Consider the following 24,029-nt stretch of genomic DNA (forward strand, 5'->3'; position numbering starts at 1 on the left):
TTCTAATGTCCAGCTGGTATTTAGGCACAGGGCGTCTGATGGCTCCCTGGCCACCTCACAAAAAAAGACAAAAAAGAAAAGTTGTTTATCTAAATACTCTCTAAACAGAAGTTGATTTTAATTTCTGAGCAGAGCTTAATTTACTCACCGCAAATGCATTTGCATCTCAATGAAAAATGGCAAAAGCAATTGTATTGCTGTATACAATTTTACCTGCTTTCCACAGAATGGATGTGAGCATGAGCAGGTATACTCCTGCCAGTTCACCTTTTGCTTCATCTAGACTTCATGTTTAGCCGCTTCTCTGCACACCTCAAACCTCCTATAGGGTAAATATAAATCATGATCCGTTCACTATATCCTAAGACATTCATTACAAGGAAATATGAAAGTAAAGGGTGCTATCTCCTTGCCGTTTGCTCTTTATTATACATAAACAGAAAACACTTAGCATGTAAAATTAATGTGAAAATTATTCCCGGGGTAAACTATAAACACAGAAGTTACCCCGCACATTTACCCTTTTTTTCTCCTTCCCCTAGATCAGAGTGTAATTGCCAGTAATCAGGTCTGTTTGCTGCTGATAAAACCACTCTGAATGCGAGGAACCCTCTTTGTGTGATGACTCAATTATGCCAGAAGTGGCTCATCAAACCTGGCCCATCAGCTGCTTTAATAAATAAGGAGGAAAACTTGCTGCAGGCGCATTATAATTCTATTCATTCCATAATTAAATCCATTCCAGTTTTAACCCTTCACTCAGTGTGCTTCTGGAAGAGGAAACAAAAACAAGGAGGAAAGGGGGGGGGGGTGAGACACACCAGACAGTGACCTTGCACAGAGCACCCATCCGTTTCCTATAATTCAAAATGATACTGTTGAAGAAAGGTTGAGAGGAAAAGGCTCGTGGAGGAAAGGATGGGAATCAGTTAAGATGCGGCTCCTGTTTTTTATGTATGCATTGTTTCCACACACAGCCTTAGACAGTAATTATATTAAAAGAGTAATCTAATCATAACAGTTGGTCGGTTGAGTGTGCAGCACTGACATTTTGAAATCTTATTTTGTGTAATCTCATTTGCCAATTGCTAATATCATCTCGCCTGTACCCGACTATCTAAAGGAAATGTAAATAATGTAATTAATTTTATGGTCTTCAGAATCTTACTTTGCTACTCTGGCTTGCTTTATTGGTTTCAAGATGAGGTATCAGCACAGTACCACTGAGTTTTTTACTCCATCCCAATAATGTCTTGTGTTAATTACATGAGAGCGTCCCAAGTGCGCAGATAAGCTGGGAACAAGGGGACACAAAGACTCAAGGTCAGTGATGAATATCCACAGCAGCTGCACGGTATTAATAAGGCATTATATGAAAATAATAATAATAGCATCACTTACAACAAAATGCGAGAGTGTGGTTAGAGTAATGACAAGAGCGCTGGGGTGTTTTATAGATATTTCCTCTCCACTATCTCAGCTTGGATCCAGCCTTTCTGATAATGGTGCGAGGCAATGGTTATTCATGATTGCTGGACTGGGAAGGTCTCTTTTTTTCTCTACCCCCAGTCGCAGCCCATTCTCTCCTCTGTGGTGGGAATGCTAGCAGATGGGGTTAGGGGGGAATGGGCTGGGCTCAAGGACAGCAAGCAGCCAGATTAACACATAGAAAATCTCATAGACCCTCAGCATTAGGCTGCCTTTTTTCCCCCCTGAGAAATCTGCCCTAGACGCAGAGAAACAGTCCTCTGAGAAGCATTATTTGTGTTGGATTTGGGGTGTGCGTATGGAGGGGGGGGGGGTGCATAAATATGATTCAGCAGATGACGAACCAGCTCAAATAGTAGTGAGTCTTTTTTCATATGCTAATGAGTGAATAACCCTCCCTCACTCGCCCCCTCTTCTCTTTCCCCCCCAGTTTTGTTTTTCTGGGGAAGCACTCTGTGAGCTATAATTAAGAAGATGTTTGTTTTTTTCAAAGCTAACAGAAATAAATAATTCCATAATAAGATCTGTGAAGTGAAGAGGCTTAATGTACTCATTGTGTTCATCCTTGTTTTCCCTCTTGGATGTTTTGTATTAATTAGAAGTAAGCAATTTGATCTGTCAAGCAATCAATTTGCATTGTGTTCCTTATTTCTTGTTAGGTATTAATATTCTTTTCCCACCTTTTTTTCTGACTGCATGTACACATTCACGCCTCTTGGTTAGGAAAATATAATGATGAAAACCTCCAGAAAGATGGTTTAGAGACATATCATTGATTTTAATATGCTACAAAAGCAAAAAAGTTCCAGATTTGTATATATGTATCTGGTGTTTTTTCCTTCCTGTTATAGATAATGAATTACATGATCACCTCCTGAGAGATAACAAGTGGGAAAGCATTAACCAGGGTGGACAGTGCGGATCTGGCATCTTATCCTACAGAGAGCTCGGAAAACTACAATCAAAGGTAAATAATCGGACAACTACAGAGCTTAAATAGTACAAACTAACAAAAATAACTTTTGTCAGGGACAAAAGGTCTCTAAATGATTGCGTAACAGTGTTTTGGACAAGTAGCATGCTAAGTGTTGGAGTGTCACTGCTCTTTTGACCCCTGTGATCACAAACAGAGATTGTTTTTTTTTTATGCAGAGCTGTGGGTGGCTGCCAGATAATATACTCTTTTTAAAGTATTTCTGTGATGGTTGATAGTCCGGTTGTCTTGGCTGGATTTATACCCGATGAAAAACGTACTTCGAAACCATAACAGAAAGTTTAGAGAGATCTGCTGCAAGGTCTTTAGGTTTATAGTTTATATTATATGTTTTATACCAGTGTTTTAATAGTACACACTAGGAGCACTGGTATAATACACTGCCTAGAGGGATAGAGAATACAGTAAACATACCGTTAAGATCAAATATAAGACTAGATATGAGACCCTATACTTTGGGAAATGCTTCGCAGTGATGTCTAATGAACATGTTGTGCAGTAAACCATGCTTAAACACTGCTATCAACCTTAAACTTTGTACTTGGTGGCCTTATTACTGTATGATGACTATTTGGAAAAGTAAACAATCCCAATTGTCTGAATTTTCGTGAGTCAATGGCAACTACTCAAAATGTGATAGAACATGCCAAGAGAGCTGAGGAAACATTTAGATTGAAACACGCATTGCTTTTACACTTACATCATTTTAAGGTAAGAAAATGAAAAACGGAGCAAAATCACTGAAAAACACTTGAAATTCAATACTCTTAGGGAGTTTCTAAAAAAAAATAATTAAAAAAGTATTGTTCTGTACTTACATGGTTATTCAGTAAGTTATTATATCAGTTATTACACTGGAATAAGATTTTTTAAGTAAATGTAAAAAAAAAAAAAACATTCCACTGGTAACTCTTTTCTTTAACCCCCATATTTAGCATTTCTAGCCGGTATATATGTAAATATTTCATAAATCACATTATCATGTAGTTGTATGCAGATATTAGGGCTTTTTAAGTGTTTATAAATGTACTGTGATTGTCAACAATTATAACTTCTCTCATAAAACCACTTTTTACATTATTACAATTGAATATTGTCACTTCTTTTCTGTTTATACACCAGCCTCCACTCGTGGGTGCCCACAGGAGGCGTTAGTTGTTGACAAATACATTGATAAACACTTATCAGCTTACAACTACATTATAATGTGTTATAAGCCATGTATTAAATGTGTGCACAGTATACTGCTTATAAAGGCTAAATACGGGGGCCTAAAGTGAAGCTTTATCATTCAACTTTCACACATCCAGGACCAAATTCTAATTTCATTAACCTGCACGTTATAGCACTCTGTAAAAACAGAAAAGAATATATTGAGCAAAGGAACTGTCATAATAATGAAAAGGTAAATTGCCAGATTGTGTAGGGAAGGTCAAATAAAAGCCCTTATTTGACTCTGAATATTTGTTCTGCTTTTGTAAACACTCAGCGTCATGTTTGTCCATGTTGTTGCCATGCCAGGACTACCTCTGAGTTCACCAGAGCATCTACGGAGGCCTTCCTTGTTCTCTTGTTACTTGTCACTTCTGCTTTGTCAAAATCTGCCAGTAGGTTTCATAATTATGTCAGAAAGGCATACGTGAAGCAGTGCGAATGAAAGGAAGGTTGCAATTTGCCTGTCAGACTTATATATTAATATGTGAAACTGGATACACAGCTCACGGTAAAAAATATGTTACGCTATAGTCTGACGTACATTACAGCGTAATTATGTTTCATTGGTTGGACAGGCATAGGACTGACTATACTGAGGTTTTAGAATGCTCATCATTAGGTTATTCCTGTAGCATTAAGGTTTATTTTTATTGAATTACTCATTCATAAAAAAAAAAAAAAAAAAAAAAATTAAAACAATTAAAACAATTTGTTCTAAATATAACAATTAAATACAGTTTTTATACATTTGCACAAGAAGGGCATTTCTAAAATGTCAAACAAAGAAAAATAACACCCTGGCAATAAATGTGTGAGTCAGTGGAGATATTTCAGTACACTGATATCATTTGAACTTTGATTATTGTCCATGTTACAATCTCAGGTTGCAGGATGTAAGAGCAACACATTTTGCCTTCAAAACAACAAATCTATACAAAATGTTGAAGCATGTCTGTGGAAAAGTGTTACAAACTAATGAGGTACATTCGTTTTTACAGAATGTAATCTATAGTGTTTGGGAGTTGTTTGTCTCAATAGGCTGTAGTAATCAAAAGTAATGAACCTATTATGAGCAGGACCTCTGAGGGCCCGGCGTGGCATTAAGAGTGTGGCACATAAAAGGTTTATTAAAGGAAATTAAGGTCCATCACTGCCACACCTGCTCCCCTATTATAAATGTATGACAGGTCAGTGCCTTCAATCACAACAGCAAACGAGAGAGAGGAGTCATGTTTCCCATTACCAGGGAAAAGTAACAGCATATCCTATGACTCACAGATTTCACTGGCCTGTGACCACTATAAGCCACCATCAGCCTGGAATAATTATGTTTAATAGGTTTTATTTGGGACCCACAAGCAACAGCCAGCGAGAGTGGATGGATTTTAGCAACAATTTTTGTCTAAACACACACAGTGAGGTACTATCTGTACTTTAGTGTCATTATTTAGTGTCATTACATTTTTACTCACCTTTGAAACTTTTTTTCTCCTAACATTATACTTTATGTGTTTGCATAATGATGATGTTTTAGGAGCTCTTTGTGATGTTGTTGTGCACACAAATTGATTTTAATGCTCACTGGCTGACAAAAATCACCCAATAATCTATAACGTGTTAAAAGTCTTTTTTTCCATTTGTGATAAAAAAACAGAACAAAAACTATAAATTAAATACATTAAAATCTGTTTAGTGGCTCATCTGTACATTGCATTTTTTTTTTTTTTTTTTTACAGATGGATTCTGAAGGTGAGGAGCAAACCGTGAACACATGTAACAGTAGCACAGGTGAGTGCAGCTTTCAGTTTTAGTTTGCTTTTAAATAAACACACATGCACGCACACACGCACACACACACGCACACACTTTCCACTTATCGCCATGGGTTAGGGGTATCGGTTCAACAATCCAACTTTATAACAGTCAATTTTATATATTATCTTACCGGTCTGAAGAGCACTGCACTGCCATTTCATTATTCAGAGGGGAATAACTTCATTAAATTGGAACACTGGCTCAAATTAGTTAAGGAGTGTGTATATATTGTGTGATTGAAAAAACCTCTAGACTGGATATGTCAATATGAAAGTGTTCAGGGCCTCTGAGGCCCGCCTGTTCACGCTGGAGCTATTACTACATCTGGGGAAATTCATGAAAAGTGTTATTATTGGTTGTGCTTCATGGGAGTAGGGGTTGGACTTGTGAATGAGAGTCATGCAGGCCCCTGGGAAAATTGATTTACCCTTTTAGATCATGTTGTCAACATTGTCAAAGGATGAACTACCGTTGGTCTCCCAGAGAATGAGCAGACTGAAAAGCTTTTCAGATCAATGACGAGACCACTTCTCCATCCTTGTGCTGATTACACCCAATGGCATTGTAAAAGAGAATAAAATCTATGGCTAAAGGCTGCATAAAGCAGTATTAACCCAGGTGGTATCATCCCTAAATCATTATCTACAAAACAAATATTTACAGAACATTGTAAAAAATTTCATTAGCAATCGCCCAAAAGTAGTGAGTCGGTTGAACCTTTGATGAAGAATATGTCGACAGATGCTGTGCTACCGTAGTGGAAATGTAAACATGACGTTTTATCTGTTCTGTTTTGGCCTTTATTTCACAGGGCTGGCCGACTGCACCTCTGAGATTCACAGGTGAAATTTTATGATGTGAATTTGCTCATCTTTTTTATGTTAATGCTAAAAAACATTGATGTGATTCATTGACAGGGTTTTTTAACTTCATAAAAGAAAGTCTCAAATTTTATTAGGTGGACCTTTGAAATGAGCCAACTGAGGCCTCTGTTGACCCTGTGTGCCTTTTGTCCGTTCCCATCTTCCCTCCAGCCCATATGGGTCCATGGCAAGGAAGAGGAGTGCTCAGGAAGGGGTGCAGGGCGCCCCCGTCAACAAGAGAAAGTCCCTGCTGATGAAGCCCCGTCACTACAGCCCCAGCGAGGCATGTGAAGAGGAGAGCGAGGACCTGGCACCGCCACAGGACAAAGAAGAGCTGAGGAACATTGACACTCCAGCAGGTAAACAGATGTCCTGTTGTTTTGTCTGTTTTGATGAACAATTGACGCTGAATTTTAAAATCCCATCTGTTGCATTCATATTTCCCTCCCTCTGCCATCAGCCAGCAGCCGCAGTCATTGTGCAGTGGAAGTGAAAGACAACACTGCTGGGTCCACATTAGTTGTGTCTCACGTCCACAAATTGAAGTTTTGACAGCTGATCTGCCATGATATTTTTGGCGTGGCTTTACCCTCTTCTGATGAGGCCAGATTTCAGACCCCTCATCTGTCCCTTTTTCAATAGCCAGTCCAAACCCCATTGAATCTATAGAATGAAACACTGAATGGGGGAGTGCACCAGTTCACTTTGATTTAAATTAAACTTCCTCCATTCTTTAAACTGAATTAACGTGGAAGTTGCCTTTTGTGAAAAACAAATGAGGCGTCAACATTGCTTGGCGTTTGTTCTAATGTTTTACGTTTTCTATTTTTACTGAACCACAAAATAATTTAATCAACAACAGTTCAAAATTGTGTACTTTCCACGCGAAAATGTTTTCTTTTTTCCTAATGAATTGAATTTTGTGCATTTTGGCAACAATGCTCGTGGTGTACATGTGCATTCTCGCCCACTATAATCTGCACTGATTTGGTATACTTTTAACGATGTAACTAAGCAACAAACGTAATTGTCCCTTTCAAAAGCTTTTGTTAGGCCCTCTAACACAGTCTAATACATAATTAGGCATAATGTCCACAGCTCATTATAGTACACGTGTGTAGTTAAATGGACCAGGAGAGTAGCTTACTGAATTGTGTGGATTCATTGGAAATGAAATGTATTTGTTTCCATATTACATTTCAATTATCTAAGAAATTCACTGTTTAGCATCAGTTTTTCCTTTTGTTGTATATTTGTGATATTTTTTTCTTTGTATCATCTAATGTTGATTGACTGCTGTATATTTTCCTTATTTGAACCTGATATTCAGCGGACTAGCTTTTAAAATAAAACAAAATACTGCAAGAACAAAAAACAAAAGTCTGAAGCGTGTCAAATGAACACAGGTATTGATTTTTGCTGTTATTGTCAAATTTGGGGGCTATTTTTTGTGGAAAAACAAAAATTGGAAAAGTAGACTGGATGCAGTAAGAATATTTGCTGTGGGAAGCTGGTCATATCTGCATTATAACAAAAAGGGGGAAAAATAAGCCTCTCGTTTGGTCGAGCCACACTGCGTTCAACTCCAGCCAACTGCAGCCCTGCTGCAGAGTGCTGGTAATGGCTATTCTGGAGTACAAACTGTTCACCTGTTCCAACACACAAACCACCGGAGGGATCCAAGTTTTTTTTTCCTCCATCTCTTTCCTTTTTTCACTGCACTTCTGTGTCTCTGTGTTTGTATGTATGTGTGTGTGTATACGTCTGTGTGCTTGTCTGACTGTATGCGGCTGTGTCAGGCGTGGAGTCCATCTGGATGAAAAACAAAACCCTTGTTGCTCGCCTCATACATGTAAATACGTGTAACTGGTTTTAATTTGTCTTTCAACAGGGTTTGTTTTTAGACTCCTCTTTTCAAATATTTCTTTACAGCAGGGAACTGATAGTAACACATTGTCATGTTGCAAAATGCGTATGAAAGCAGACATGCCAAGTTCCACTGCACTTAAAATAGTACAAAATCATATATTTACAAAAACAGTTGTCTTTTTATTAGTGTCACATATTTTATGTTACAGCTCTTTTGGTCAGGGATTAAGTTTTTTATGCTGCTCCCATTAATAATAATGCCTGTATCTGTATCATCCTCAACAGTGTGTGATCTGATTCTCACAATCCATCTCTATCTATCTATCTACTCAACCTATCGAATAGCTGATGTCTAGTCACTTAAGAGGATATGGGCCCACAGCCTACTGAAAGTAAAAACCCTCACAGTCCAAACAGCCTAAATTGAGCATAAGTTTGAATGGTTTTGAAGGATCAAGGGAGATTTTGTTGAATCAATCCAGATGATAGCTTCCCATTGTTAATCACTGACCATGACTTAATATAATCAGTGGTGTTAATAAAGTGTTGTTTCAGATGCATTTAGGATAACCCTAACCCTCTTTGTCTGTGCCACTGATCAGACTTTCAGTGCGTGAGGCTTCGTGCAATCTTGTGGCTTTCTGTACATGTGACCGGGATTTCTGGATTCATGCTAAAAGATAGACGGCAAAAGGTCAATGCAAATTAAATCATTGAGAGCACTCAGCAAAATAAGCCAGAGAAAAGAGATTATATGAAATTAGCGCAAAATCTAAGAAGAAATGCATATATATTTATTAATCTGCAATAATGGTGCTACATTTATCATATATATGGTATCTTATCCCACCCACAAGGGTTTAAAAACTCAAAAATCCAGGAAGTTAATGAGTCATCTTCCAAAATAAATACATGACATTAGAAAAGCTCTTCTAACTCTCTAATTTGATAAAACATTCAATTAAATTATCTACCAATCTTTTCCTGCAGCATCTTGCAATGTAATGGTCTATTATGAAAATAATAGGCTATGTGCTTAATCAATTAACTGAGCAAGACCCACATAACTATTTACTTTAGAATCATTTATAATAGAAAGAAAACCTCTTTTAAACATTAAAAAACTTACATCTTTTCAAGCTGCTCATAACTATTTTCTTATAAGAAACTGCAGATAAAGAGTAAAAGATACACATTCTTATGAACATGTATCTTATCACTTGTGTTTTCCATGTTCACTAAGCACTCATTTCTGTGGGCACTGTATGCTGTTTTTTGTGACCAAATGTATTGTCCGTTTTTTTTAATGGAGGTTGGCTTCTCCTAAACTATGTTCTGCCACACAGACAGCAGCGGCTAACTGAGATTTCTCTCTTTTATCTGCATGTTTGTGGTTGCCTCCATCTGTGTTTTCAGGAATCCTCTTCACTTCCCCTGTTCACATCTCCAGAAAACAATTTTTGAATCAGTTTTCCGTGCAGATGACAACATGTTGCTGCTTAGTTTACACTTAAAAATACACATAATTAATTAAAAACTGATGTTCACTGTCCACCGCACAGTAAATCCCTCCATAATGTGGTTATAAATCTATATTGGGTTGTTGCTCCGATCGGAGACACAGGAAGAAGAAGAAAACAATTGTGTTTCTCATCACCAGGTTTCATGTTCAACTAGCAGACAGAAGGGTCATATATGTTATCATAAATATACTTGAGGAATTGCTTAGAAATCTTGCAACCTTATGATTATCATTTCTATTGCAGCATGTGTTCTTCTAAATCCTCTATGTTATAAAAACATGTTTTTCTCAAGATATTATTTGTAGAAAAGTAAAACAAAATCTAAAACCTTTAACAGGATTTGGAGAAGATTATCAAGGACATACAATCAGTTTCATCTGTTAAGTCTGCAAAACACATAAAATAATAAGTGGTTTCTTGTTGTTTTAGATGGGAACTTAAGTACAATCAATGGAGTCAGCTACAACAATGGCTACCACGATGCAACAGCAAAGTCCAGTGATTCTCTCGGATGGTCAGAAGTTACATCTGATGGCTCTCCACAGTGTGAGCCGGACACATCTGAACCTCTGATGGATGAAGATGATGAGGAGCTCCTTAATAATGAAAGAGATGACCAAAGTCAAGACAGAATGAGCGGTGCATCATCGCCACAGAGTCCATACAAAGACATGAGAGAGGCGGAATGGGAGCCTCTGTCTCTGTCTGCCAAGGTGAACGGCTCCAACTGCAGTCCCTCCAGAGCCTCGGAAGACCTTTCAGGCAGAAACGACCACATGAAAGAAGAACCTCACTTAGAATTAGGTGGTCCGATGGGTAGGGCAAGTATTTTTCAGGGTGAGGCTCTAAGATACAGGCTGCTCCCCACAGAGGACAGCGAGGGGGAGGCGGAAGTGGAGAGGCCACCTCAGCTGGACGCCTGGGCTCTGGGCCTCCACGAAAGAGGCCTGGAAATGGGCCGAGGGAGGGTGAACTTCAGCCTGTTGGAGCAGGCCATAGCTCTGCAGACAGAGCAAAGACAGGTCCTGCACCATGCCTACAGGGAAATGGACCGGTTCCTCATGGAGCAGATGACCAATGAGAGAAGGCACCATAGGATGATGGACATGGACAGCAGACTCAACTATCATGGAGGAAAAGGTAACAATATGGAGGAAAAAATGTAATATGATGCTTAAGTCTTAAGAATCAAAAGTGATCATTATGGGAGAACGATCAGTTTTCATGAATGTACCTTAATCCAGCGTAAATCAGATAGACCACTTGTGATTTGGATGATTGGGTGCTCAAAAAAAAAAAAAAAAAAAAAAAAAAAAAACATTAAGAGGAATAAAAGAAGTATACACGGGGGGGGGGGGGAACCAGAGGGAGGAAATCCTCTTAAGTACTAAAAACATTTTGGCAACAAGTGAAGTAATAAATAAAACAGACTAAAATAAAGAAGAACAAAATTTACTGATGGAATTGCTACTACTCAGAATATTGGACTTTGATAGGAATCAACTGAATATTTAACCATGACCATAAGTCGTAAATCCTCCTAAAGTACCTCTAATGTTTTCCTCTGATTCTTCAAATGACTGCAGCTAAACGTGTAATCCTAGATGTAATCTTTCGATGGATGGGCATTAAGAAGTGAATGTTGAACTGCAGCCTTAACTAAAATGACAGATTAATAGATGCATTCTGTGAAAAAAAAAAGCATCTGTTGACCTGTGTATACATGATAGTGCATTATATGTATATTTCATGTAATTCTACATTTCTTGACAGAACACAATATAAGACAGAAGTTCTTTGGTATGTTAAGGCAGCAGTACAGTGGTTGTATTATCTTGTTTATTGTGAAATCTTGTTTTACTGTGTCTGCAGATTCTCCACGTACAGATAAAAAGGACATAAAGTGTCCAACTCCTGGCTGCGATGGCACTGGTCACGTCACCGGCCTGTACCCACACCACAGGAGTTTGTCTGGGTGTCCTCATAAAGTCAGAGTTCCTCCAGAGAGTAAGTCACACAAGCTGTTCTGTATACACATACTGTATAATGCGTGATTTATATAAAAACTGCCAGTTGTGGGATTTATAAATCAGTCACGGTAATTGAAATCCTCTTAGCACAGACCCAAAGACAAGAAAGACCTGCTTATACATTTAGTTTAATTCAAAGATGTGCATGAAACTTTTCAAATAAATTTAAAGGATTTCTTCTCTCTCTCTCTTTCTCTTAATGTGCTGTAATGTGTGAATATTGAATCGCCCCCCCCTTCCTCACATTGGCGATTGTTAAGTCTTTTCACTATAACTCAACAAACATTCAACATTAAACAGTAATGTTACAAAAGGAACAGAAAAAGTAATTAACTTTTTCAAAAAAGCGCATGCTCTTAGACTGGAGGCAGTATTTGCAAATCAAAGGGCTAGCTAACACAGCATTCAAAAATAAATAGACAACTCCAACAAACTAATTGGAGAATATATACAGAAAAGAAGTTTCGGAGGATACAGAGCAGACCTTTAACGAAGCGGTTGTTTTGAAGAATATAATCAGCTGTCTTGGTACGCTCCTCTTTGCACTAAGCTATTTACATTTAAGGCACATTACAGCATTCCTCACAATGAGAAAGCCTTTTGCTTTTTTCTCCTATTTCTGTCTCTGAAGGATCTTTGCTCTATAGGCACCAATGTACCAACCAGTTACATAAATCATCATTTAATGTATGAAAATGTATTTATTTTATTTCCAAAACGCTTTGTGTATAGATGTATTCAGAATCTTATAATCTTTCAGCTTGATTATGTCTTACATGTTGAATTATTTTAGACTCTTTTCTGAGCTTATCTCCTCTCTCTGTCCACATCCCCTCAGTCCTGGCCATGCATGAGAACGTCCTCAAGTGCCCTACACCCGGGTGCACAGGAAGAGGCCATGTCAACAGCAACCGCAGCACCCACCGGAGGTACGTCCACAGGAGAAAGCCATTAGAAATCTGCACCTTGTTCATAGATTACTTACAGTATTAGGCTAATGTGTTTGATTTCCTCCCCAACCAGTCTCTCAGGCTGCCCCATCGCTGCTGCAGTGAAAGTCTCCAAACCTCAGGACGAGAGCCTGAAATGCAGACAAACACCTGACCGCTCACCAAGGTACAGTGCACAGCCAGATATCGCTGGGGGATTTTCACTGCTATCAATGTGGTCACATGTGCTGGAAAATAATTACAACAAGCATACAAGCATACAGAAATCACATTCAGCTCTGGACTGAAGTTGTAAAAGCATAACTGAGGTTTATGCAAAAAAGTGATAAACTTTATTATTGTTAAGGAGAGTGTGGGGTATTTTTATTCACTGATCCCAGCAGAACGCAGTCTATTTCGAGCTTTCCAAGCAGACATAAGCAATGGTTGCTGGTCCTCTCTATTAAAGATGATAAAAGAGCAGAACTCTTTGTTCCCTGTGGATATATCATGGGCAGGATGCCCACTCCTAGTATATTAATTAGTCTGGCAACCTGGCTGTGGATCTACAACACACATCAGATTCCAGACTCTATGTGTACTAAAGCACTGGCATCCCTGAATGGTTCAAAACAACGTCTATACTTAACTGCTTAATACAGTATGAGCTTGTTGGGCACTTGTTATTTCACGTGGTTTGCATGATTAATAAAATTAATAAAATATAAAATTAAGTTGTTTTCTTTTCAATTTGTGTCCTTGTAGAGCCATCGGCTTGATAAAGAAGTTTGAGATGAACCAGCTGAACTACAGGCTCTCCCATCCAGTAGCAGCCCTGCAAACGAGCTTCACAAAAGACATGGACAAGTACAGCAGAATCCGCTTTGATTATGCCAGCTTTGATGCACAGGTCTTCGGCAAACAGCCTCTGATGGGGACCAACCAGGACCAGGAAATGTCACATTTCCCTGATTGTAAGTTTCATATATTTTATTTGATGGAAATTGTTTTTGTTAACATTGGTATTTTTCTGTTACGTGATTTAGGTATGGATCAGCCACAAAATTACTATTAGTTCACAACAATCACAGATCTACTTGCACACATTTTGAGGATTGCATCTATCGTTTTGTATCAATGGTTGTTATATATCAACCTCCAACTTGTTTTAAATGTACTATCAAGTTTGGGTATTAGCACCTGGTGTCTCAGTAACTATATATTATTCGGTAATTATTTCCCCTTTAGCACCTCAGCAGTATCCTGGCTTCCTTGGTGCTCCAGGTGGCCGCTTGCCCACCTCTGGTCATCACAGCCCACCGAGTCAATTCAGAAAAGAAGACGGTCTCCAAGCTGCAGCAGCGACAGCCGCCATCCTCAACCTCTCCACTCGCTACCGGAAGAACATGGAGGCTGTTGCCGGCCGGCCCTTGGCAACCTCCACAAAGGTAATCAAATTAGACCACTTGGAAAGGTATTTAATGTGGTCATTTTAAAGGAACTCTGATTTGTGTATAAAAAGGGAAGACATCAAAAGACAAAATTTGGCAAAGGGAGCTTGGCGTTCTGGTGGCATAAAAACAAGGAGGTTTTCTCTCCATAAAGCTTTAATGTACACAAATGAAAATTTGTGTAATCACATCAAAAAGACGAAATACAATCAGCCTTCTTTCCCAATTACAACTACTCGTCTATTTTTTTAATAAAACATGTGGTACTGTATTTTGTTTCGACCTCAGCTGGCATGTAAAAACCCTGAACTGTTGTCTGAAACTGCATCTTGCCCGCTACAGATGGCAGAGGATATTTTGCTTAGTTATATGATCCAGGATAGGCTGTGTGTCTACACCAGATAGTATTTAAAAGCACTTAATGGATTAAGCCAATCAGCTAAAGGAGTTAACATCTGAAAAGTTTAATTCACACAAAATCCAAACTCTTCTTGGAAATGTGGGCAGATCCAAAATCTCTTCTGCTGTCATTATCTCCATTGTGTTCAGCTTTTTCCAAACTTCATGATTAATATTGATCACATTCTGTTAGTTACATACGTGCACACTGTACTGTGGATGATTCAAGGTTTCCACACCTACACAGCACAGATCCTTGTCTCCCAGCTTGTTGAGCTGAGAATGTGGCCCTGTACCAGGTACCAGCCCACTGAATGAATAAAACAGTGTTAGCAAGTTAATCATCTGTTCTCATTTACAGCTTAGTTGTCTTAGAGAGACATACAAAAAGAAAAAGAACAGCTTTCAAGTCTAAAAAAAAAGCGGACATATTTAGAGTGTTATATGTCGTCAGATGCTTTAACTTATCTGCATATGTATATTATGTGTTGAGATAGCGCACACAAAAAGCACAACAGCTGGCCTTTAAAGAGTGAATACAAGCTAATTTTACTTATTTAAAAATGTGAAACGCTTAAATGACATTATTAATTAATCAATAATAGCAAGAAAAGAGTTGTAGTTATTAGTTGCAGCTAAAAACATTAAAATCTTTAAAAGAAAAAACATAAAAAGTCTTTTGTTTTACACTGGTGTTATTTTGTTAGGTACACACATCATCAAATGGATGGATAATTGAAGTGGACAGCCACATCCAATGTTCATGTAAATCATCCCCTTTAATTAATTTGAAAAGCTCCCTTTTGTTCCAAAAAAAAATAATGATGTATATGGTTTAATGAAACATATGCGTTGAATAATTGGTTTCGTTTATAGAAAAAGGATTTTAGCATTTAATGAGGTAAAACTTTTAATACCATAAAACAGCCATAAGTCATCATGCTATTGCGTTTCAGCACAAAAACGACAAACACATCTGTCAGCGGGGAAACTTATGCCACATTAAGCTTTTTAATTTTTGCTATAATAATGATGACCTAAAACCAGCAACCCCCCCAGCTGCCATCATGGTTGTGTGTCCTAGAAAACAGATGACACAGCTGTCACTGAAAAACTACACACCAGTGATTATTTTTTTTGTGTTCAGCAGAATTAACGCTGGCTTAGTTTGGTACTTTGTCTGGTGTGAGATAACCACTGTATGTATTATTTAAATATGTTTGTTTGCTCTGCGTTTCAAATCATTTTTCATGTTTACAGAGAAATGTTGTTGTCGTCAAGTTTACCATATCGCTGCTGTCATATTAATAAGACATTGTACTGTTTTATTTACATTCCCTTTTAGTGTAATTAGAAAATAGGTTCTATTTTTATCCTGATTCATTTGTTTTCATATGTTGGCACGTACGGCAATGATATGTGAGGCATACTTTATTTATTGTACCCTTCTACAACATGTTGATACATGTATTAATAGATTCAATGTTGAGGATTAAACTTCTTTGGCTTTAGGACATGCTCATAGAGGTGGATGAAAATGGCACCCTGGACTTGAGTATGAAGAAGTGCAAGGAAAATGTAAAAGCCTCAACAAAAACACCTTTGGAAGATCCACTGTCCCCTTCGGAGTCTGCTGTGGCCAAAGGCGGGAGCGTGCTTGTCAGCCCCACCTTCTACCAGCCGCTGTGTGACAGAGACAGCTGGGAGAGCCCCATCCCTGTCAACTTCAGCAAAGCACACGTTTTACAGGACGCAGAGGTAGAAAAACACAACCACTGACACTTTGGTTGTAATCTAAAAATGTAAGATATGCATTAAGTGCATGAGAAATGTGAATGGTGAAGGATGAGAGTTATCATGTCACCAAACAAAAGAAATGTACTTTTATACAAAGTGCAAATGGAACAATGAAATTGAGCAGCACTAAAAGTAAAAGACTAAGAGACACATGATGAAGAATAAGGTTCCTAGTTTTCCTTGTAAGCAGCAGTTTATAAATACTAAGGTCATGAGTTGGAGTCCCTCAACACACCCCCCTCTCTAAAGTTCTCTAAAATTTTTAAATCATTTTTTAAATTTTCTATTTATTCAGTTACATATATTTTATAAGTTTCCTCTGAAGTAAACACAACACAACTAACTAAAATAACTTTCTCAAAACTCTCTCTTTCTTATCCCTATATTGGTACCAGATTACATAGTTCTTTTCAGGAAATTTACTATGGATTTTATTTTTGAAATTTAATGTTTACTTTTGCCATTTCATTTCCAAACATGAATGTTCTAAATGCAGTTTCAAAACCCTCTCCTGGGCTGGCTTTGTTTATTTATTTAGTTGACCTAAACGTTCTCAAATGTAGTCTAAAAAATCGTCAAAGTAGTTTTGTCTAAAATACTTAAGTAAAATTTAGTCTAAAAATACTTGAAACCGCCTAAAACATTTCATAAGTGTAGAATATACATTCTTTCCAGGTAGCTAAAATCCCCAAATTTGATATTTTATAACATTTCTAACACACAGAAGCAGCATCTTCTCCATTCAGAGATTTAAATCTATAAGACATATTAAATATTTTTACACTAAGGACTGGTCTCTAATCTGGTGTCCAAATATCACTGAAGTACCTGAATGAATGTTAATCTTGGTTTTAAAAGTTTTCTTTCCTTCATTTCACAGGTGGTACACACTCATTCATAGTTGTTATAAGGAGTAACCATATTTGACCTGCTTTTAAAAAAACATACACAGCATCTAGTGACTGCACAATCTTGTCTGTAGAAAAAAAAAAGAAATCCATACATCATGGCCATACCTCAAATACTATGTGGATTAAGTATGACTTAAATGGATGTATGGCTTACTACAGTATAAGTATCCTTAAGCATAATCACACTCTAACCCTCAGGGCTTGTGTTTTAAGAGTATTATACTTTCCATTGATTATTCACTTTTAGGGCATTGCAGATCAGGTCAGGTTTGATATTTCAGACAGTAAAGGCCACGTTTTTTACTTTTTCTGTCTCACCAGGAGGATTACGATCATGTCTCCTTGGAGGACCAACACTACCAAGGAGACGGCATGATGAGCCCTAAAGCCAAGTTGCTATTACGAGATGCAAAGAAAGAGCTTTTGAGGTGCGTTGCGTTAAAGAATGAAACATCTCGAAGCATCTTCATTCAGTCGACCGTGTATAATGCGAGCTTCCCTTTTAGCTGGCAGATGGTCAGTATTAACGACAAACCATACCTTTGTTTAAATAGGACAGTTTGTTTTAAGTGAGTCAAAACACACCGAAACTCACCGTGTTACATATCATTGTAACTGGTATGTCTGCAGGTTCATGTGGAGCAGAAATGTATCTATTTAAAAGTGAGTTTTCTCCCTGTATATCCCGTACAAGCTTACAACTCTTGACTCTTGTAGTTAGAGTGCATGCTCTGCTGGGTCTCTCTTGAGAATCACATCACAAGAAAAAGTAGGATCCTCTAGCTTCCGCAGCACAGCTCCCCCCCCCAAGTGACATTCAGAAACATTTTTAAACTGAATGTTAAGCAATATAATAATAATTCTTCTACTAAACTTCCCGCTGTACTAACTCTTTTTTTCTATTTAATGTCCATGAAAAGGTCCTCAGTGTAAAATAAAGATTCAGTTCAAGCTGTGGGAACCAGGGTAATCTGTGTATTTAAATGCTTTGTGTTCTCCTGCAGCTGTCCGACCCCAGGCTGTGACGGCAGTGGCCATGTGACGGGGAATTATGCATCACATCGGAGGTACTGTAAATAATTACACTCTCATTAGCACCAGCTAGCAGATACATACAGTAGACAAGGGAAACAGTACTGATTGTTTAATTATGTTGATACAGTTGAATCATGGCTTGTAGAGTTAGATTTTAAATTCTGTCATTTAAAAACAACAAAAAACATGACATGAAAAAGCTTTCACATAAAGAGGAGGTGGAATTGTGTTTTTCCGAAGGATCTTGTATAAATATGCTTTGAGACATTGTATTAAGATTATTTAATTCAGCTGTGATCAAAGAGTGCATTAAAGTGACTGTTAGCTCTTTATCCTCTCTAGTGTGTCTGGATGTCCCCTGGCTGACAAAACACTCAAATCACTGATGGCAGCCAACTCTCAGGAACTAAAGTATGTGTTTTGTTACTAAAGGATTTTGCACATTAAACTAGGCAGCTTGTTTTTGCCTCAGCTTGGGTCAATGCTTTCCTTTTCTTTCCCTTCAACTACACATTATGCATGATTTCTATGTACTCCACATGAAGTTGTTTGGTATTTGTGCTACCTTTCTGCATATTAGCATGAATCCCCTGCTCTGCTCACAGTCCTTTGCTGTAGAAAAAAAAACAAAAAAAAAAAACACCTGGTCTCTGTGTCTCTCAACCTGCAGGTGCCCAACACCTGGTTGTGATGGATCTGGACATGTGACTGGGAACTATGCTTCGCACAGAAGGTAGCAGAGAAAAATCATCGCAACTGAGCATGAAATACATTTGTCAGATGCATGACATTCAAACAGATGGTGAAAGTCTCACTTTATGCTGCCCCTTTTTGAATTCTCGTTTTTTTTATTGATTTACTTGGCTGCCAACTTCTTCAGTGATTAAACATTTATTTATGTAGATTTATAGATTTAGATTTTGCTTGTGCAATTCAAACTCAAGAGACCCTTATAACAATTTAGCTTTTCATTTTTACTCTTAAATAGATTTCCTTCATGTTAACCCATACTGTCGCCGATCATTTTTAGCTTGTCAGGATGTCCACGTGCCAGAAAGGGAGGTTTGAAGCTCACACCAAACAAGGATGACAAAGATGAGCAAGAGCTTAAGTAAGAGATTTTTTTTTCCTCATCTCATGCTGTCATGTTTTTTTGTTTAAAAAAATAAACCAAGAAAAAAAATTGTGAAAATGCTTCATGCTTTTGTGCCCAGGGCATTATACCTGGAGGCCATTAAGTTAAACAAAGAAAATAATACTTCTCTTGTCGTCACATTAGTGAATTATTTTCTAAGGATTAGCAGCGTGGTTTTGTGGGATTTTTCAGGGTTTTGTATTTTTCCTATTTTCTGAATGGAATATCGGGCTTATTACTCTTCACGGAGTGCTTTCTTTATAATTATAGTATACTAAGAAAATGTCCAATTGCCCGCTCTGATGGCATTGTACTCATTTGCAGCTTAATCATTGTCTGTGAGAGTGTTATTGGAAAACAAACTAATGTAATTGATTTGCAGTTTAAATCCAAAGTCAGATATATGCGCCCTTGTTTACTTATACATCTGGACACAGATTTTTTCTTTTTAATTACTAATGCAAGGGCATGAGCTTAGGAATTAGACTGGAATAGATCTCATACAGAGAGAAAGGGAGAGAAAGGGGGAGGGTAACAAATGTCCCTAGATTATTGTAAATAGTGGGCCATATGGCATGTCTCCATTGTCCTCATGCCTTGCATCAAACTACCTACCTGTAGTAGATGTAAGTACTGGGACTGATGTTGTTTTGTCCTCTAAGTGCTGCTGCTGTCGAGTAACAAAATGCTGAAACAGGCTTTTTGCAGCAGCACTCTACAGCATGTGTGCCATTTGTATCATCTCAGGTGACCTTTCACCTTTATCAATAAGGGAAAGGGTTAGCCACCTCCAAATTACATTCTTTCGCATGAGGGGATACATGACAATTATCTGTAATTCATGTCACTCCATTACTGACCTGCAGAAAACAGGCCTGAAAATGCAACTGACAAACTCTTAATGATATGCAGCGTGACTTGTGCTTATGTTTCCAAGCACAAATATCAGCAACCTACAAACGTATGCACTGAACAGAGCGTTCGCTCTAACTCAAGTTTTAGTGGATTAGTAAGTTATAGTTAATGCGATTATTTTTTATTATTCATTAATAAATGAAAACTTCATTTTTAATCAGCATTTGGCTGGATTAATCAACTTAATGGTTAACAAATCTTCCGGTCTAGTTATTGAAAGAGAGATTTTTTTTAATGATGTGGTTGTTATTTTATGAACAGTCAAATGTCTTTTTTTTTTCTCTGTAGCATAACAATGTTATTAAATGCAAGTTAGTTACATTTTCCCTGTATGAGCCAGCAGTGTTTACAACAGGTACGACTCTGTGTGTTTCTCTGGTAGGTGTCCAGTAATGGGATGTGACGGACAGGGCCATATATCGGGAAAATACACATCCCATCGCAGCGCAGGCAGTTGTCCACTTGCTGCCAAAAGACAGAAGGAGTCGTCCATCAACGGGCTGCCCTTTGCCTGGAAGGCCAATAAACAGGAACTACCCCATTGTCCCTTGCCTGGCTGCAATGGCCTTGGACATGCCAATAATGTGTTTGCCACTCACAGAAGGTGAGGTCGCCTGTCCTCCATTTTATCTCTAAACAATACTGCTGGTCGACATGTTGCATTCTTAACTCTCATCCACAATCTCTATGCTAAAGTTTTGTGATAGCCTCCCACCTAAAAAAAATCTATTTTATGACCTGCTGAACTAGCTTGTCGGGTTGCCCACTGAACGCACAGAGTATCAAGAAAAAGCACTCCGAAGAAGAGATGATGACCATCAAACTGAAAGCCAGCAGTGGTAAGCTACTCTGACATGCTGTGTTGTGTTTTTGCACCAATATTTTCAGTTTGAACATGATAAATTAGATTGTATGCTCTGACTCAGGTGTTGAAAACAAAGAAGATATTCAACATTTGGATCATGAAATTAAGGAACTGAATGAATCTAACATGAAAATAGAAGCAGATATGATGCAACTTCAAACCCAGGTAAATATCTACTCTTACAAGTTTATTAAAAAAAAAAAAAAAGAAAAAGAAAAAGATTTGAGATCTTTGCTTGCTCAATTTGACGAATGTCTTATTTCTTTTTGTACTCGAAAGCAGATATCGTCTATGGAATGTAACCTGAGGACAATTGAAGAGGAGAACAAGATGATCGAACAGCACAACGACAGCCTTCTGAAGGAGCTCGCTCGCCTTAGCCAAGCTCTCATTAACAGTCTAACAGACATTCAGCTGCCTCAAATGGTACAGTAAGCCTTGACAACAGACAACTACAACTCATAGTATTTAAAAAAAAAAAAAAAAATTGTCATTTTCTTGCTGTGCTGTTTTCACTAATAGTCAAACATGTTTTTCTTGCAGGGACCCATCAGTGAGCATAATTTTGAAGCCTATGTGAACACATTAACTGACATGTACAACAACTCAGAGCACGAATACTCTCCTGAGTGCAAGGCCCTCTTGGATAATATCAAACAGGCTATTAAGGGCATCCATGTCTAAGCTGTAGAGGCACCAAGAGGTTTCTTTGACTTGGGATAATGGCACTAGATAGCTCTGTTTGACTGAAGAGTGCTGGCTTGGCTGCATGTATAAGACAAGGCTTTTGGAAATATGTTGGCATTTCCTGGTAAATACACTGCACTGAGAAAATGACTAGCCAGATTTGTAATGCTTTTACTGTTTCTGCATTCACTTGATAGGTTTATCCTGGTGAGATTTTTACCCCTCTTGCACTTAATTATTTTGTATGGTTTGCTTGATTTTATTCTGTATGTGTTCATGTCATTGTTATATTATCGCTATTTATTATTATTATTATATTTGTTCATCGGTGTATTTATTTCCTTAATTTTTCTTTTCTTGAATTGTAAATGCTTAATATTTGAGAAATCTGTTGGACTTTCTGCACATTGTATATTTACATAGAAGCACATTCCAATTTCATGGCATACTTTCGCCATCTAATGTTGAAAAACTTTATTAATATTATTATTAAACCATAAGTTGGATCTCCCTTAGAGGTAAAAACCTACCAAAACGACTAAGCATCAATATTTTTAAGCATTGCTTTTGCTTTCTTTATTGGAAACTGAATGTATGGTAAGACAAAGTGAACACTGATATAAAAAAACAATGCAATTGTACTGTACCTTTTTCTTCTTAACCAATAAGAAACAGCTGAATGCAACCAGGAAGTGACACTGAGCAAAAATGCAACATCATTCGCTGAACTGAATGACAGATTCTGCTTTGCATAGCGTGCTACAAGAAGAGTGCAACAAAAATCAAAAATCCACTTTGTCAAGATGTCTTTTTTTTTTAAATATAGATATTAAACTGCCTTCTGTGCACACACTTTTGAAGTGTGCATATAGTATGTGCCTAAATGTATATGAATCCATAAAAGTATACAAGTACTATGTTTTGTGGTAGGACAGTATTATGTGGATGGTGTCTAATTTATTATACAGTACAATTATTTTCATAGGAGGAAACGTTCCTGATGACTGTTTAAATACCGCTGTCTCCGTAGCTGTAATCTCAGAGTCAGGTTTTGAAATAGCTCGACTGAGATTGAAAAGTCTGGTGTTTATTTTAACTTTTGCTAGCATGGAGAGGGGAAAAAAGGAAGGAGTGAATTAAAAAAACTAAACATCTATCCCTGTTTTATCTTAAACTGCTTACAAGCCTTAACATTTCAACCAGTCTTACAGTTTGAATATTCTTGTAATGCTTGGGGCAGATTTGAATAGTAGCTATTTCAAAAACCGAGCTGACTACCACTACAACACGCATTTCGGTTTCAATCATTAAATGCAACAAAAAAAGAAAAGGAAAAAAGAAAGAAACTAAAACATAGACAAATGGTAGTTGTTGGCTAATCAGTTGTTAGTTTGCATCAATTGCACTTTTCTATTTTCATTTATTTTGTGTTTTTAGTTCACCACACTGCCCTTGACTTAAACAAGAAAAGGGAAATGGGATGCTCACATCACAGTACAATACTGTACAATGTCTCAATTCTACATGGTTAATCCCACAAGAAAAATGACAGTAATTCATTTGAGCAATACATTTTTCATTTCTGCAAAAAGAAGTCAAGGACATGTAGCCTAGGGCATTTCGAAGAGAAAAAAAAAATGCAACAGAGCCAAATTACAGAAAAATAAGACCCTATTTTATCCATATATATACTCAATATGTTTTAAAGAATTTTAATCTTTTAAAAAATTTGAATCAAATTCTTTAAACCTAACAATCCTTTATTTATAATTTCTTATATTTAATTCCTATACCACACATTGTTTGCTCAGGAAGTTTTGTGAATAATATTTATTTTTTCCCTGTTAGTATTTGATGTTTTGTAATGTGAAATGCTTTTTTTGTGGAACGATATTAGTATGATATGAAATTGTATTGTATTTTCTTTTACATTAAAATGTAATGCTTTTTTTCAGTTGAAGTAGTTTGTAAATTGAAACTTCCTATTACTTTTACTATTTCATAATAAACAGATATGCGCTGTGTTGTACAGTTTGTGTATGGTAGAAATAAACTTTTCAAATGGTTGTCTGGTGTCTCAAAGCTTCTGAAGTCCACCGTCAGTCAAA

At 37.4% G+C, this 24,029-nt stretch overlaps 1 protein-coding gene across 5 annotated transcripts in view; it reads left to right on the forward strand.

Moving 5' to 3' along the window:
• st18 (ST18 C2H2C-type zinc finger transcription factor) overlaps window positions 1-23,066 on the forward strand; it is a 39,936-nt gene extending 16,870 nt beyond the window's left edge. For 2 of the 5 annotated variants that reach the window (XM_031294062.2, XM_031294064.2), the window contains 21 exons: window positions 2,340-2,455; window positions 5,434-5,485; window positions 6,324-6,354; window positions 6,547-6,734; window positions 10,197-10,907; window positions 11,640-11,774; window positions 12,636-12,726; window positions 12,821-12,913; window positions 13,492-13,700; window positions 13,975-14,174; window positions 16,089-16,334; window positions 17,606-17,712; window positions 18,289-18,351; window positions 18,662-18,730; window positions 18,990-19,052; window positions 19,350-19,430; window positions 20,752-20,973; window positions 21,120-21,208; window positions 21,296-21,399; window positions 21,514-21,660; window positions 21,778-23,066. In XM_031294062.2, coding sequence (XP_031149922.1) covers window positions 2,340-2,455; window positions 5,434-5,485; window positions 6,324-6,354; window positions 6,547-6,734; window positions 10,197-10,907; window positions 11,640-11,774; window positions 12,636-12,726; window positions 12,821-12,913; window positions 13,492-13,700; window positions 13,975-14,174; window positions 16,089-16,334; window positions 17,606-17,712; window positions 18,289-18,351; window positions 18,662-18,730; window positions 18,990-19,052; window positions 19,350-19,430; window positions 20,752-20,973; window positions 21,120-21,208; window positions 21,296-21,399; window positions 21,514-21,660; window positions 21,778-21,918 — 3,158 coding nt within the window. In that variant the 3' untranslated portion in view covers window positions 21,919-23,066. The remainder of the gene's footprint in view (window positions 1-2,339; window positions 2,456-5,433; window positions 5,486-6,323; window positions 6,355-6,546; window positions 6,735-10,196; window positions 10,908-11,639; window positions 11,775-12,635; window positions 12,727-12,820; window positions 12,914-13,491; window positions 13,701-13,974; window positions 14,175-16,088; window positions 16,335-17,605; window positions 17,713-18,288; window positions 18,352-18,661; window positions 18,731-18,989; window positions 19,053-19,349; window positions 19,431-20,751; window positions 20,974-21,119; window positions 21,209-21,295; window positions 21,400-21,513; window positions 21,661-21,777) is intronic. The other 3 variants (XM_031294063.2, XM_036005401.1, XM_031294065.2) reach the window with 3 other exon arrangements.
• Window positions 23,067-24,029: the final 963 nt, after the last annotated feature.

Source organism: Sander lucioperca, chromosome 9 (genome assembly GCF_008315115.2).
Source record: "Sander lucioperca isolate FBNREF2018 chromosome 9, SLUC_FBN_1.2, whole genome shotgun sequence".
NCBI classification, from domain to species: domain Eukaryota; kingdom Metazoa; phylum Chordata; class Actinopteri; order Perciformes; family Percidae; genus Sander; species Sander lucioperca.